Source organism: the organism of the source record quoted next, unplaced genomic scaffold, assembly GCF_019419815.1.
Source record: "Pyrus x bretschneideri cultivar Hongxiangsu unplaced genomic scaffold, Pyrus_bretschneideri_v1 Contig15, whole genome shotgun sequence".
NCBI lineage: Eukaryota > Viridiplantae > Streptophyta > Magnoliopsida > Rosales > Rosaceae > Pyrus > Pyrus x bretschneideri.
In genome coordinates, this window is record NW_025999446.1 from 2582898 (window position 1) to 2598724 (window position 15827).

Here is a 15827-nt window from a genome sequence, read left to right on the forward strand (position 1 = left end):
GGAGCATTATGATTCATAAATAAAGCATAAAGAAAAGTACAAAGAGTAATATGATAACCAAAGATTAAAAGTTAAAAATGGGTCCAACATGCGTTTGGGTGACCATAACAGAGAAGAGGTTTTAATTTCTATTACTGTAGTTTTTGTCTTTCTAAATTCTATGATATTTTTCGTGTCCTCCAAAGTGTTAAACATATGACCAGTTGATGAACATGAAACAGACGCAGTGAGCAATTTCTTCTTCAATTAACGCCTTCCGTGCGCACTACTCTCTCGTACAAGATCATTCTTTTTATGCATGTGTTAGATTTTAAAAATTACAAAGCCTACATGACGCGCATGTCGAGTAATTATGAATTAATTATGTTCTTCTTGTGAATGCGGGCATGTCAACTTGTGATTGAGTTCGGTCGGGCGAGTTGAATAGATGTGGTGGTGTTGAATGCGCAATTGACTTCTGCACTTTAGTGACTATGACTGAGGAAGGAACACCTCTTGGTCTAGGGTTCTTGAACCTGAAGACAAGGTTGCTTAATTCACTACAAAGTTCAGGATCTTGTGCACTGGGTTTGGCCGATTCAACTATATTCGTGAGAATATAACTACACCGTATCGGTATTAGGTTGTAGGGGCAAAGGTACTCCAAAGAGATGTGTGTCTTTATAATGAACTGTTGTTCAATCATCTGAATGCCGAAATATGAAGTGCATATAACCGATCGTAGAACACCTCACTTTGTTGGAGCTAATGAAGTGACCTCTTTAGACGAAAGAATTAAGAACTTTTCGCCGGCAGATACTTAAATAAATAACCAACCGACCAGAAGTAGTGTTTTTTACTTGCCAAACTGAAGGTACTCCTAAATCTTCTGGTTTTACGGCTCCATTACTGTTTACTTATCCAAACTCAAGGTGTCACCGATTGTCAACATGGTGTTGTTTACTTATCCAAACTGAAAATGTATTGAGTGTTATGATAGCTAGTATTTTTCTCAAGTGTGTGAAAAGGATTTCGCGTAGAGCATTTTGAGTTGTTTGCAGAGTTGAAGGGGGTTTCTACGTTGCAAATCCTTCTATATTTATAGGGATATATTTCTTGGTGCCCAAGCCTGCCAAGTGATAAATTCTAATAATATTGCAATTCCTCGACATATTCACTGAATATATTCGGAATTATTCTCTACCAAAATTCTATCACCATCCTTGCTTAGCCTCTTGCACCTGAATTCGGACTCTGAACCTAGTCCTTCATGTGTTCAATTCATTCCTTATCCTTGGAATATTCTGATACTCATCAGAAAACATCTCAATTAATCCTTAACAATCTCAGCCTATCTGGGACTCAACTACTCAATCAATACTACACGATCGAGTAGAAACTCATAGCCCTTTTTTTTGGCTGACTTCAATTTGGCCAAAAATGTGAATTTAGGCCCAAACAGCTGGAGATGCATATTCCTCCTTGAAGACACAAAACCCTGGACCCCTAATATTTGAATAACGAAAGGTTAGTTACTCACCTAGTTTAAAAATATTGAAAATCTTCGAACACAGCCATAGTGCAACTGCAGCAGCACCTATTGGGTATTTCCAACCCACGATGAGTTGTCGTAAGTCTGTTAGAATTATAGTCTTAGAGGATTATTACCCAATTGGAGTTGTTTACCTAATTTAGATTTTTTACCCAATTTAAGTTGTTTCTCCAATTGGAGTTAGTTTCTCAATTGGCAAAGGATTCATAACTAGATTCCAATTAGGATTAGTAATCCTTATTGAAGAAGACCTTTATAATGTCGATATAAAGGGCTATTGCAATAGTTTTGAATTGGAGCAAAACAACAAGTTGTACACCACTCAAGGAGTCAGAGTGAGAGAAGGGCAAAGTGTGTGTGAGAGAAAATAAAAGAGATAAATAGTGTATTTCTTGTTCTTTTTGATTTTTCGTCAAGTTCTTTATTCTAGAGGTTTGGCAAGATTAATCGTTGTACTCACTATTAATATAGTGAAATATTATTGTTGCTGCCTCGTGGACCTAGGCATATATAGCCCAACCACGTTAATTCTTGGTGTTGTTTGTCTTGGTTATTTTGTTTTCAATTTCCCGAGTTTGTTTAGTTTTTCCCATTCTTAAACATGATATTCACAAAAAGTGGTATCGGAGTCTTGTTTGGCTGATAGTCGTTTAAAATGACGGGTGCAATTATGATGAAACTCACCCGCTTCAACTGGATTATATGGAAATTAAGAATGAAGGACATGCTTTATTGTAAAGATCTCCATAAGCCAACTGAAGGTCTTAAGAGCAAGCCAACAAGTATGTATGATGCCAAGTAAACCAAGATGAATCGTAACTATTGGTACGATTATACAATGAGTGGATGTGATCCATCATCATGTGTCTAAAGAGACTGATGCGCAAACTCTTTGGAAGAGTTAGAATTCCTCTTTGAGAAGAAGATTGTTGCCAAGAAAGCATTCTTTATCAAGAAGCTTGTCAACATGAAGTATGCGGAAGATGTTAGTGTAATTAAGCACTTGAACAACTTTTAGAACATGATGAATTAGGTGGCCACTATGGGTTTGAATATTGAAGAATTGTTGCTAGGATCTTTGCCAGATAGTTGGGAAACCTTTCTTGTAACTGTAAGCAATTCGGCTTCTAATTGTGTACTGTCTATGGATGATGTTAAGGATAGTATCTTCAATGAAGAAACAAGGAGAAAAGCTTCAAGTGTAGACGCTGGACAACTCTTAGTCACAGAGAAAATAGGCAAAACATTTGGTGAGACAAGATTCAGTGGTAACTACCACTATTATGGAAAAAAGGGTCACGTGAAGAAGCATTGTCGTAAATAGAAAAAAAAAAGGAACAAAAGGATGGGAACAATACTATAGGTGTTGTGACTTACGTTGAAGAGCTTCTTTAGTGCAGATGAACGATTTTTTTTGGCAAAGAAGTCTATAATTGCCTTTACCAATGAAGCTGAGTAGTCAATCAGGTGGAGCCTGGTTATAAGTAGTTTGATCATGAGGAGTCTGGTTATGAGTAGTACAATTAGGGGGAGCCTAGTTATGAAAAGTTTGATTAATGGGAGTTTTGTTAAAGGGAGCAATCATATTTTGGTATACCATCCTCATGGTGTGGAGGGGGAGATTGTTGGGTTTTTCTAGCCCATGATGAATTGTCCTAACTCTATTAGAATTATAGACTTAGAGGATTAAATTGTTACCTATTTGGAATTGATTTCGCAATTTAATTTGTTTACCCAATTTATGTTGTTTTCCCAGTTGGAGTTAGTTTCTTAAATGGAGAAAGATGCATAACTAGAATCCAATTAGGATTAGTAATCCTTATTGAAGAAGACCCTTATTATGTGTATATAAAGGGCTATTGCACTAGTTTTGAATTGTAGGAAAACAATAAGTTATACACCACTCAATGAGTCAGAGTGAGAAAAGGCAAAGTGTATGCGAGAGAAAAGAAAAGAGATAAAAGAGTGTATTTCTTGTTCTTGTTCTTTCAGGTTTTTCGTCAAGTTCTTTATTCAAAAGGTTTGGCAAGATTATTCGTTGTATTCATTATTGATGTAGTGAAAGATTGTTATTGCTGCCTCATGGACGTAGGCACATATCGCAAAACCACGTTAATTTTTGGCGTTGTTTGTACTGATTATTTTATTTTCAATTTTCCAAGTTTGTTCAATTTTTTCCATTCTTAAACATGATATTCACAATAGCATCTTCGACCTTTTCTCAATAACCTCGACTTCAAGATCCCCCCCCCCTTCCGGCGGGTGTCATGAATTTCTAGGTTCCAATCAAACCCCGACTCGCCACCACCTGAGATTACCTCTCCCGACACCCTTCTGGTATATGTGCCACCATGCACCATTGCCTACAGCCGCCCCCACATGGTTTTCTGGTGAAACCCTCAAACCCAGCTACGCTGGTCTTAGATCTCAGCCAACCCAAAGTAGGCTTGCCCAAACCGGCCTCTCATTTCTTTCTTTTGGGCCTAATTTTATTTGGCATGTATGAATAAACATACCCACATATTGGGCTTTATTTTTTCACTTTTTCTTTCTTAGCCCAATAATTAAGGTTGGGTTCTGTTGACCCACCATTTTTCTTAGCTAGCCCACAACCCAACAATCGCCAGATGGGCCTGTAGCCCATGTCATCCTACAATTTTGGGCTGTGACCTATCATTTACACATGTGGTCCCAAAATAACCCCCAATTCAAAATATATGTTCTTGTGTGTCTATATATATCGGTGTGTTTGTATGTAGGTACCCATAAACCTGAAGTTCAAATTTAATCTCGAACCCACAGTTTGAAACATGAGTGTCATGGAAACCCGCAATTAACAGGACTTATCATATGACAAGAGTGACATAGAGAAGGTATACAACCCCGTCGTGAGCGAATTTTTCTTTTCAACGTGATCCTAAAATGCATTCAAATGCAGTGCTCAACTCAACTCCAAGATTACAAAGCTGATATGTAATCTATTTTAAAGGGGAGAAGAAAACAAAGGGCGGCAGCATTATGATTCATAAATAAAGCATAAAGAAAAGTAGCAAAGAGTAGATGATATTGATAACCAAAAAAATTTGGGCCCAATATGCCTTTGGTGCAAAGAAGAGGTTTTAATTTCTAAGTTCTATATCCTATGATGTTGTTCTTGTGGCCTCCAAAGTGTTAAACAAATGACCAGTTGATGAACATGAAGCAGATACAGTGAGCAGTTTCTTCTTCATTCAGCACCTTCCATGCCACTGCTCTCTCGTACGAGATCGGCCTTCCCATGCTTGACATGCATATTCCTCCTTGAAGACACATAAAACCCTGCACCCCCATGATTTGAATAACGAAAGGTTAGTTAATCGCCTATTTCAAAAGTACCGAAAATCTAGGTGGACTTCAAAGTACTATACCTGCTGCATTATCTGCGGGAACTCGGAGCATAGGGTCTTCCTTCCGTTGTCATCGAAAATCTTTTCCAGTGTTATGTCTTGAAGTGCAACTAACGTCGTCTCAAGCATGTCAAGGCCTGCCTGGTTTGCGAATGTGAAAACTGGCATTGCCTGCATAAATGATGCAGTTAGATTATGGAAGGGGGAGGGAACCAAATTGTTACGAAAGGCATGAAATTGAATGCTTCATATTGTAAAACCAAAGAAGAATGGTAAGCAATTTACCTTCAAAGAGCAGCACAAGATTGCATCCGAGTGATGCCAAAGGGATTTGAGAATGGACTCGCTTCCTTCGGTTTTTAGTAGTTCTCCACCTAGATAGCACCTGAAAAGATCAAGATTAATCAGCATACGGCAGTCACCTTTGTCCAATTCTACGACGAACGATTGATGGCAGGATTCGGCAACAAGTGTCATACTATCATTGCCATTTTCAAACCATATAGCCAATCTCTTGTCAGATAAGAACTTGTACTATACGCACCTATAGCTCTGACAGATCCAACCAGCAAGTGTTTGTGCTTCAGGGGTGCCAGGTGGAGGCCGGAAACCAGCATGTGAACCAAAATGAGACGGGGAGAGTGCCAGTGCCACCCTCTGCACTGATGCAATGATACTGCGCACATACTGCCGAGCCATGGCGGCCACATTTTCTTGGAGGTGAATTTCAAATGCAAACTGGAAAGCTATTGTCATCACAGACTTCGTATTGCCGGAGTGGCCAGCATTATCACCAGATGCTCTGCTTCCTGCAGGTCCAACTTCAAGAGCTGAGGCAAGATCAAGCGTACGGTTTGGACTGGGAGTATCCTGCACAACAATTTAAGCATATAGGATATAATCACACAAAAAATATCAAACAAAAGGGATGGAAAATGAATTCTATAATATTATGATATATCATATAAGATGAATGGTTACCATCCGAGAATCAAGAGGGATGATGCGAAAACCAGAAGGTAGAATTGGAGCATCATCCGAAAATGATGCATCAATGGGAGCAAATACTAGTTCAGCGCAGGTCCCGATGGCATTCTCATCCACTCCACTACACAGCTGGGGTTTGATGCAACAGAAACAGCAAAAATCAGTGATCATAGCCGGTAAGGATGTTAAGAGCTATCAAATATGAAGAGTAAAAATATACTGCAAATACTTCTGTCGAGCATTACTGCAAGAACATTATGTTACAGATCAAATCGAAAAGAAAATATATGTACTTACTTGCAAGAGGAAAATGTCAGCTGCAGGCATCATCATATCCTCTCGATAGTGGCCCATGTTCTCAATCTTAATGACCTCCATGAACTGTTTACAGAAAACCAAAATATATCAGAATTCAGACAGCATATTGCTATGCTAAGATGAAAAAAAACAGCTAAATTAATGAGAGAATGGCCTTTTACGGTTAACTGAAAAATTCAAAACCAGGTGCCTACCTCTTCATGCTCAATTGTGTGAGCCAGGGGAAGAATAACCTGATCCCCGAAACTTCCAGCTCGAGGCCCTAGCATGTTGCAGGGACCAGCTTTAATAGCAGCAGCTGAATAAGCATCAATGCTTCTGTCAGCCCACTCTGATCGGTGTTCTCGCAAGAATCTAAGAAGTATGGCTGGAGGCACATTCTGTAGGCAATGGAAACGATACACACAAGTCAATAACTAAATTCTGAAATGTTTGTTTAGAGAGAAAAAAAGAGAGCAATAAACCAAAATGTAAACCAAAATCATTTGATGTGTGCCTTCTGGATACTTTTCCAAGTTGCTGCTTCGTATTAGGTATTATTGCAACTTAATTTTGTTAGTTATTGGCCAAAACGCATCTAAATCCTTACTTGGAGTAACATGGATGCCTTGGCACATAAGACTGCAGTGCTCATAGATGGAACTCCATTGGTATAAAGATTTGCACTCATCATCTTGCCCGGAGACGAGTTCACAAGAAGGGTAACATCATCAACACCATCACTTTCTAGAACAGACCATCCCTCATCTGTAAACCCGTTAACTGCTTCATTGAAACCCCTGCAATACAATATTTGTAAGACTCCAACATGGTGAAAGTTGACTAACCATTCTAAGAAATCATAAGGAGGTGAAATTATAACACACTTGCTCAATCTCTGACTAAGAGCACGGAGAGCTGCAGGCCTTCTTCCCCAACCAGCGGAATTAGGCTGAGAAACTTCTTGAGAAATCTGCCTCAGGTTGCGTAACGCCTGAAAGAATAAATACGTCTACATTAGAACACAAGACGTATGATGCTTCATTCTTCGAATATTATTCAAGCTCATCATTTCTACGATTCTAACTTGTTTTAAACAAACATTATCGACTAACAAATTTTAATATCCAAACAAGAAAAATGGCATCGATTAGGAGAAAACAATCTTACCGCCATAGTTGTCTTCTGAGCAAGAAGTGTTGATGACTCATAAAGCGGGCGCAACACTTCAGGTACACTCCAAGGCTGGTTTAAAGCAATCAAATTAACAAGTCAAAATTGTGATCAATCAAGCAAAGGAAATGACATTGCTTCAACGTACGAAAGCCAGACTGCTCTGCATACCTCCAAATCCATATGATCAACAATGTGAAGGATCGAGCCACCACCTTCACAAGGTCTAATTAGATACCCGCTCGGCAGCATTTCTGCTCTCACAAAATTCTGCACTGGTGGCATGCTAGGACCATTCTGTGTGTTGTTAAGTGATCTTTCACAGACCTACCAACAGCAATTACAGCATAAAAACCAAATTAAAGGTGCTTGAAATGGGCAAAGTTACAAACAAGCAACACCAAATTATTGAGTGCTCATACAAAAGAAACAAGGACATTGGTTACAAAATTTTAATAAAAAATGGAACGGGGGACACTAATTAATGTACAGGGCTTATAGTTTGTTTCGTGTTTTATATTAAAACTTCGTAACTTAGTTCCATTTGTGCATACAGATTGACAAAAAAATCATCACATACCACGAGACTACCATCTTCTAGTACCGATGTGTAGCGAAGCAACCAGAAATCTCGAGCTGGTGCCAACGTTGTGGGTGCATAGAGCTAAAAGAGGCAAAAAAAATTCAGATATTTGTTAAGCATGTTTATTAATATTGATGAAAACAGATACGAGAACTACAGAAAGAGACTGGAGAGGATCTTGGTTACCTGCATGTAAAGGAGTTCAATGGTTCCACCATTGCCCGTGGACAACACGTTCAGCACATCCACAGACCGGCAGTTTCGGAACCACGAAGGCCGATCTTTGAGGATTTCAGCGACCTGTATACAGCAAGAGTATCTTTGATTAACACTTAATTACCAAAATTTTACAAAGATTAGTGCTTTAATTTAGTAGAGCAAGTGGTGGAGAAGAAGAACTTACTCTTGTAGGGTCTAGACCTACAAGGCCGCATGCACGTGCTGCCACACCAGTGCAACCGTGAGAAATTGCAACGATTCCAATGGAATCCGGACCAGGCTGTGCAGTTCAAAACACACGTACAAAGTACATAATCAGCACCCGACCCAAAAAAAAAAAAAAAAAAAAGAATAATTGTAATTACTTCTTTAATTCTTTAAGGAAATGTGCATGATTAAAATCGGTTATAAACTTTTAATTCAAAATAAAATTAGAGGAATACTAAATAGACAATAAAGGTTTAACTGTTTATTGTTAGATACGGTCCTCATTATTAGTTTTGATGCAAAATGTATAGCAGGTTTAATTTGTGCATATTTATCAATTCTTTATCAAATTTTATCCGTTTTGAGAAAAAAAATTACACACATTCACTGTATCTTACACCGTGTTTTCTTATGCATCTTGATTATCCTTTAAGTCATTTAACAAAGTACATAAAAAGAATGCTTTTGCACTTTGTGTATCTTACACAAATGTTTTTTATGCGTTTTGAGAAAATAACTTCTCTTCGTTGTACATTTGAATTTGATAAAGAGAGAACTTTAAAAGCTTTACCAGACAATTATGTGGCATAAAAGAATGCAAAACAATATTCTTCTATTGCCTTGGGTGAAGCAAAAATAAGAAGAATGGGGGACCCAAAAGTGCAAAAGCAAAAGATTAGTGTGTCAAAAAAATTGAGATAATGATGTGTTTTGGGTGTTGCTTGGAAGCTTAGCAAAGTATGCTGAAATGGTATTGAGAATAAAAAAAAAAATGTTTAGAGAGAGAGAGAGAGAGAGAGAGAGAGACCTTCATCCCAGGCAATTGGACCCACTCCACAGCAGTCCCAGTGGCCTTTGATAAAAACTCTGCTAAAGTTTCCTCTGCAATGGACAGAAGTCTAAAAACAAACAAACAAAACAAAAGAAAAGAAAGAAAGAACAATCAAAATCTGATATATTCTCTTCTCTCAGCGGTCCAAAGAAAAGAAAAAAACAAGTGAAAAGGACATAACAAATACAAGAAGAATAAAATCATGAAATGGTGTTGAACACTTACCCTGCAGGGCTCGCATCCCTTGGCGGTTGTGGTGGATGCTGCTGCGGAGTCAAATGGTGTTGACCGCTCGTCACCACCGAATCACAACTTGTGTCTGTCGTGGCTAAAGTTGCCTGCAAAGTGCAAATCCAACAAAGAAACAACAAATCTCAAAACCCCATCATGCAAAAAACTTAAGTGGGAAAAAAAAAAAAAAAGAAGTTTATTATCTTCAAGAAATAAAATATCAAATTTTTCCTAGATTGAGTTGAATTCCCATTTATTGGAATTATGAGAAGAACAATTTTGATTCACCAAATTGAGCCAATATAAGAGAATTCTCCTTTCTTAACTCACAACAACTATGATTTCAATTAATTCTAGCTTTACGATTGAATAACTTAACGAGAAATAAGGAACAAAAATAAAAGAAATACTATATATGAAGAAATTAAGAGTGAAAAACTACATGTGATTTCAAGACTCATTTTTTAACGTCTTGCCGGTAGGTTAAGAAAAACTGTAAAATTGTCGATTTGAAGTGCAGTGGCTAAAAGATGAGTGTCAAAATCGCTTTTCAAAATTTACGGTGATTTGGTGAGAATTTGCATTTTGCTTCTCCATTTGTGTAAGAAAATTGACTGGGATGATTTTTTTTTTTTTTTTTTTTTTTTACTTGAATGTTGTAAAGGATGGAGGTGAATGATTTTACATTTTGTGTTTGTTGGCGGAAGTAGCTGTTCTCGTAGACCAGCTGAGACACCTGCTTCTGCAACCGATCATTCTCCTCCATCAGAAGCTTATTCATCGCCGTCAGCTTTCTGTTCACGGTCTGCAACCTCGACGCCTCCTTCCGCTGCTTCTCTCTACATCTGTTCAAACACAACAACCCAAGCCAAAATAAATAAATAAATAAATAGATCCAACCCAAAATTTAAAAACCAAAAATAAATCAACCCAATTGAGAAATTTGACTGCTTGATGAACAGAAAAGATATTAAACTTTTTTTCACCTGCGGTTTTGGAACCAGACTTTGATCTGCTTAGGCTCGATGTTGGAGAGGATAGGGCAATCACGGATGAGCTGCTGGCGGCGCATGGAGCTCGGCTTCGGGCACTCATGGTACAACCGCTCCAAAGCTTCCACTTGCTCCGGCGTGTACCTTACGTACTTGCCATTGTCCATCTGCATCTTCATCCCACCATCTTTGCAGGATGACGTCACCGCCATCATGACAAGGCCTCCTCACTATATAACACCAAAGTCACAAAATTTACATATGTTTATACGGATCTATAAGCTCACGAATCATACATCGCAATTTTGGTACTCATACTTTACGCTGCACGGAGCGTATGAGACTAAAAGATGAGTGTTAAAATCACTAGCAGAATCATAAAGGGAAGAAGAGATAATATTGAAGATTTTTGAGGCAAGAAACTTACAGGTTTGGATTTGCTAGGAAGGTTTTGTTGATGCCCGGAAGCTAGAGAGACGATTAGTGTGATTTTGTTGTTTCATTCATGGTCAGAGTTGTCGAGAAGTGGCTTTTGCTTTTGGTTTTTCAAACTCAAACTGTTTATGTATGTATAAATATATATGGAGCAGAAAAATGATAAAAGGAAAAGGTTTTTAAGAAGAGAAAAATCCCTTAATATCAGACAGAAGAGGAATAAAAGCGACCATTTCTTGTTTTCACATCATTTCTCTCTCTCTCTCTCTCTCTCTCTCTCTCTCTCTCTCGTTTACTGCTGATTTTTCTTGCGGTACTGGTTTGTTTGGGCGCTTTCCAACACTTAAAACTCTGTCTCACCAACTGTCCTCTCTCTCTCTCTCTCTCTCTCTCTCTCTCTCTCTCTCTAGGAATCTTTTTATCTCTGAGTTTTCCGCATCAATCCACACTTTGATGTACATGCCATACGCCAGACGGTCAGTCCATTCGTATTTACCCTCCAATATTCATGTGAAAATGAGGTGAAAAGTTAATAGGGTAAAAACAATGGTTTGCATGTGAAAACAAAGACAAAATCATGAGGGTTTTAGCATGCGACCTCATTTTCTCATGCCATCACCCCTCATGCAAATACATATATATCTATAAACATATATATATATGCACTTATATATACATGCAACTTTTATAAGCATAGTTTGGCTGTCAAGCAATATTGGATGTTGTCATATGGTTGTTTAATTATTTTGGGTCTGTCTGATTTCATGCACAAGTGTCCAACTGCTTGCTTTATACTTAGAAAACAAATTATATATGTTTGATTAATCAACCTCCCTTATGAGATTAAAATATAGAAAAATATGTTTATACATCAAATTATATAGTGGGTTATTTCAGTACTGTGGCGCCTAGTACTTGAATCTTGATTCAAAGTATTTTCTCTATCGACTAGTTTGGACTGAATATAGAATATTCATCCTTACATGTTGATGATGTAGTTCCACAACCCTATTATATGTACCCTTTCTTTATATATGTCCTTAGTTGATTAAATAAGCAAGGAAACACGTTTTCATCCCACTATATTTTACTAACCCACTAATATTCAAACAATAACCCAAGTCTTTATTGTTTTTCCAAAACATAGCAACTTTAATTGAATATATGTCACTCCCTCCACTTTCGGTCAAAACAATATAAATTTTTTCATACTTACCAGAGATTTTTCAATATGTCAGGCATACGGTCCGGTATACCAAGTGTAGTAATATAATTGGTTAGAAACTTCAAAAAAAAAAAATTCAATCAATTGTATTATAACATTTGATGTACCAGGCCGTGTTCTCAGCGCACTGAAAAATTTCTCCACATGTACCCATCAATTAGTCACTTGTCACCATAGTTAACTAACCAGAAGAAATTTTGATACTACCAATTATGTTAATTAACTCTCGAAAAGGCTTTTGAGTCTATTTATTTTCCGACTTGTCAACAAGATTGTCTTCTAATATAAAAAAAATGCAGATGCGAACTAAGTCGCTTAGCTAAAAAAAACTTACATGTAACAAATGTACAGTATACCTCACTAACACGTTTTATACTTACGTTTTCCTATAACGCAATAGTCTAATTTGCAGAATAATAGATCAAACTAATGTGCAAAATGGCTGGCACACTACACTAAGTCAATCCAGCTAAACAATCTATATCTTAATGAGTCCTATGCTATGACAAGTCACAATGGGTTGAATTTTGCAGATCCATAATTGTCCTAGGTAAAAGACTAAGTATGCCACTTTCTTAGAACCCCCTCATAGTCTTACACAAAATAATACAGTACCTTTCTCCACCATAATTTCACTTTACTGAACATGTGCAAGTCAATACAACTTGGCAAATTTTCCCCAAGTCAATGTGGCATGGTCTTCTCTCATCTCCCACCATCCATTTTTCAAACCTTCCCACATTCTCCACTCCTCAAAGTTGGCCGTCACTAAAAAGGAGAAAAAAAATAATTAAATTTGATTGGCCAAAATTAGAAGCTAATGGCAGACCAACCTAAGTGGGTGTTTGCTCCAAATCTTAAGATAGACTTAAGAATTCAATTATTACCTAATTTCTTTTCCCCTTCATGATCTTCACTTTTTTGCCCCATTTTGTAAAAGTTACGAAACCCTAAAACTTTTAAAGGTCTTTACAAGTAAGTCCTCCATTTGATGAAAATAAGCACTTATTTTGACTATAATAAGGTCTGGTTTGGTACTGAGGTGATTCTAAAAAAAGTTGGTATCAAAAAAAGCAGGGAGCTGTTTTTGTGTTTGGTAAACATTCAACTTCAGCTTTTTTTCACAGTTTTGGGTAAAAAAAAAGCCAAAAACAAGAAGTTGCAAAACCCAACTTTGAAAAACCGGCTTTTTTTCACATCTGTTTTACATAAAAGTTTATCAAACACTATAATATTGCTTTTTTTTTTTTTTTCAAAAACGCTTTTACAAAAAAGTTTACCAAACACTCTGCTGCTTTATTTCACATTTGCTTATTCTCACAACACAGTAGAAGCAGTTTTTTTTTTTCAAATCACAACAATACCAAACCAGCCCTAAGTTTAGAGAACAATTAAGCCCACCTCCTTGTCCTATTTAATGACATATTTATCCTTTTAGGAAAAAGACTTTATGACCCTATTGGTTTTCCCTTTTTTCTCCTTGAATGGGAGAAATTACTCTACCTCACAAGCAGGCGCAAATCAATCGACTCCAACCTCGAACTCAAGAAGAATCGGAGAACCTCTTGTGGGGCCTTCGCGAGGTAGAGATATGTGAAGAAAAAAGATAGAAACAAAAATGTAAAAAGCCATGGTTAACTGACAGCCGCACGATCTCATTATAAGAGAAATCCAACGGTTGAGCGTGTGTTCCCCATTTTTATCCTTTTGTTGGGCTTGTATATTAGAGGTTCTTCTAAGAATAATAATGAGTGAGGAAATAACATTTTAATTTCTTACTTTTTATGGTGGCTGGGATTATAATGTGGCTGGAAAAAATAAGACAATAGGGTTGGTCTAACAACAACCCAAATTTTATTTTAACACACAAAACTTACGCATTTTGTACACTCTAATATGGGCATGACCTTCCGTAGTATGTAAAACTCATCTACACTATCACGTATAAATTGTGTTAGGAAGTATATTCGTTTTATCTGTTTAAATAGCATTGTCGTTTTGAATAAAGCAAAAATCTTCAAAGTTAACTGTATCAACAGTTGATAAGTGATAAGCATACGTATTTTCAAACTGATTATTGAACTAATTGTCGAGGAGACTACACTAATTAACTAATAAGCTCTTAGCGTTAACCCCAAGACTTAATCTATGTTAATTGTTAAAAGATAAGGAGGCATGCAACATCAATGGCCTAACACAAAAGAAAATTAAAGCAAAAGCCCTAATCTAATTTTACTATTTATTATATGTCAACGGGGTGTGACAGAAGCCTGTGGGCTGGTAAAAGGGACAGCATACCCCGCCACGCCCGGTGGTAGGACAGAAAAGCGTGCCACCAAAGTTATGTGAATTATTTTTTTCTTTTTACTTTTTATATTTTTTTGTTGGTAAAAGCTTTGGGCCTGCAACGGGTCGACAAGTGTCGATTGATGTGTAGAGTGTGCTCGACGCCAGCCAGCAGACCACTTCTGGGTGTGGTCCACACTTGTGGGCCCAAAAGGATGTGGCCCCCGCACGCGTGCAGCGCCCTCCCCTCAGCTTTACTTACAGCGTGATCCTTCTTGCCAACCACCTCATGTTCACCATTTTCTTTTTACTTTGTATTTTTTTTTCTTTGGAATTTTGCCTTTTTCCCATTTTATTTTGTTTATATAGATCTGTAAAATTTATGTGCTAGCATCAAATTTTCATTACAAAATGAGTTACGATAGCTCAATGGCAAAACTAGAAATTGTATAATTAGGATTAGGTGATTAGCTAATCAGTGATCATTAATACAATAAAGAGAAAAAATACAATATGTTAAATTTCATTCATGAATTATAACTCTGAGGATACGGATCAAAAAATCAAGTATCACACTTACTTTTCAATGGACCAACAAGGTCAAAACCTTAAAAATTTTGATATAGAAAAAAAAGATACAAACAAGGCATATAACAATAACTTGGACATGAGAAGGGTCGAGTGATCCTCCTGAGCCTTCATTGGATTCACCAGCGCTATAGCTTCATTCGTTTATGATGCTTTTATCGTTATTGGTTAGCATGTAATCTACGATTATGAATAAATGCTAGTATGATAGTATCGCACACAATTGACGATTGCATTGCATATCTTAAACATTTGTAGCATGTAAGGTACCAATAATACGAGCGAAGAATTACTAAAGAAATAGGTTAGAGATTTTCTAGGGCTAATTTTTCATTAAGAAAGAAAGGGAACTCCACAAAATCAATGGAGGATAGGCCTATAGGGTTGAGATGGAGGAAATAAGATGACATCTTTCGGTGAGGAGGGGGTTGTCGCTGACGACAAAAGATGGAAAACAGGAGGTTAAGTGAGAGTTTCGGAAAAGAAAATGAATATGTGGCATTTTTACTTATTTTGAAACGGGAAAGTCATGAGTCAGAAAAGAGAAATGCTAATGGGACTTTCTTAAAGTTGGACTTTATATGGCATTGTTACTTATTTTGAAACGGGAAAGTCATGAATCGAAAAAGAGAAATGATAATGGGACTCTCTTAAAGTCAGACTTTTAATGAACTATCTATCATCTCACAAGTTTAACATCAATTTCCATGTCAACATTACGAAACATTATATAAAAAATGAGGTAGTAGAGAGTCCATAGAGAATCTTACTTTTAAAAATGTCCCCTTAGCATCTATCACCGGCAAATGAAATGAGAATGAGATAAATTAGTTCTCTGGTTGATATGATTCATGA

General features: G+C 37.2%; 1 protein-coding gene across 1 annotated transcript; it reads right to left on the bottom strand.

Annotated features, from left to right (window-relative positions):
* Positions 1-4528: 4528 nt before the first annotated feature.
* On the bottom strand, positions 4529-11186 carry LOC103957082 (homeobox-leucine zipper protein ATHB-8). Its single transcript, XM_009369165.2, has 19 exons — positions 10866-11186; positions 10433-10668; positions 10132-10291; positions 9441-9553; positions 9192-9282; positions 8361-8456; positions 8144-8257; positions 7955-8038; positions 7546-7701; positions 7372-7446; positions 7089-7195; positions 6812-7001; positions 6417-6602; positions 6202-6285; positions 5899-6033; positions 5462-5787; positions 5203-5302; positions 4939-5088; positions 4529-4849 (listed from the first exon to the last, which is right to left on the bottom strand). The coding sequence occupies exons 2-19, from the start codon at positions 10651-10653 to the stop codon at positions 4703-4705; spliced, it is 2535 nt and encodes an 844-aa protein (XP_009367440.2). The 5' UTR covers positions 10654-10668; positions 10866-11186; the 3' UTR covers positions 4529-4702.
* Positions 11187-15827: the final 4641 nt, after the last annotated feature.

Bases quoted from the DNA above. Each gene is read 5' to 3' on its own strand.
- LOC103957082 (XM_009369165.2), bottom strand. From the start codon at position 10,653: ATGATGGCGGTGACGTCATCCTGCAAAGATGGTGGGATGAAGATGCAG. The intron at 6,286-6,416 runs GTAGGCACCTGG...TTCTGTAAACAG, and splicing joins ACACAATTGAGCATGAAGAG to TTCATGGAGGTCATTAAGAT. The intron at 5,788-5,898 runs GTAACCATTCAT...ATTGTTGTGCAG, and splicing joins TCCCTCTTGATTCTCGGATG to GATACTCCCAGTCCAAACCG.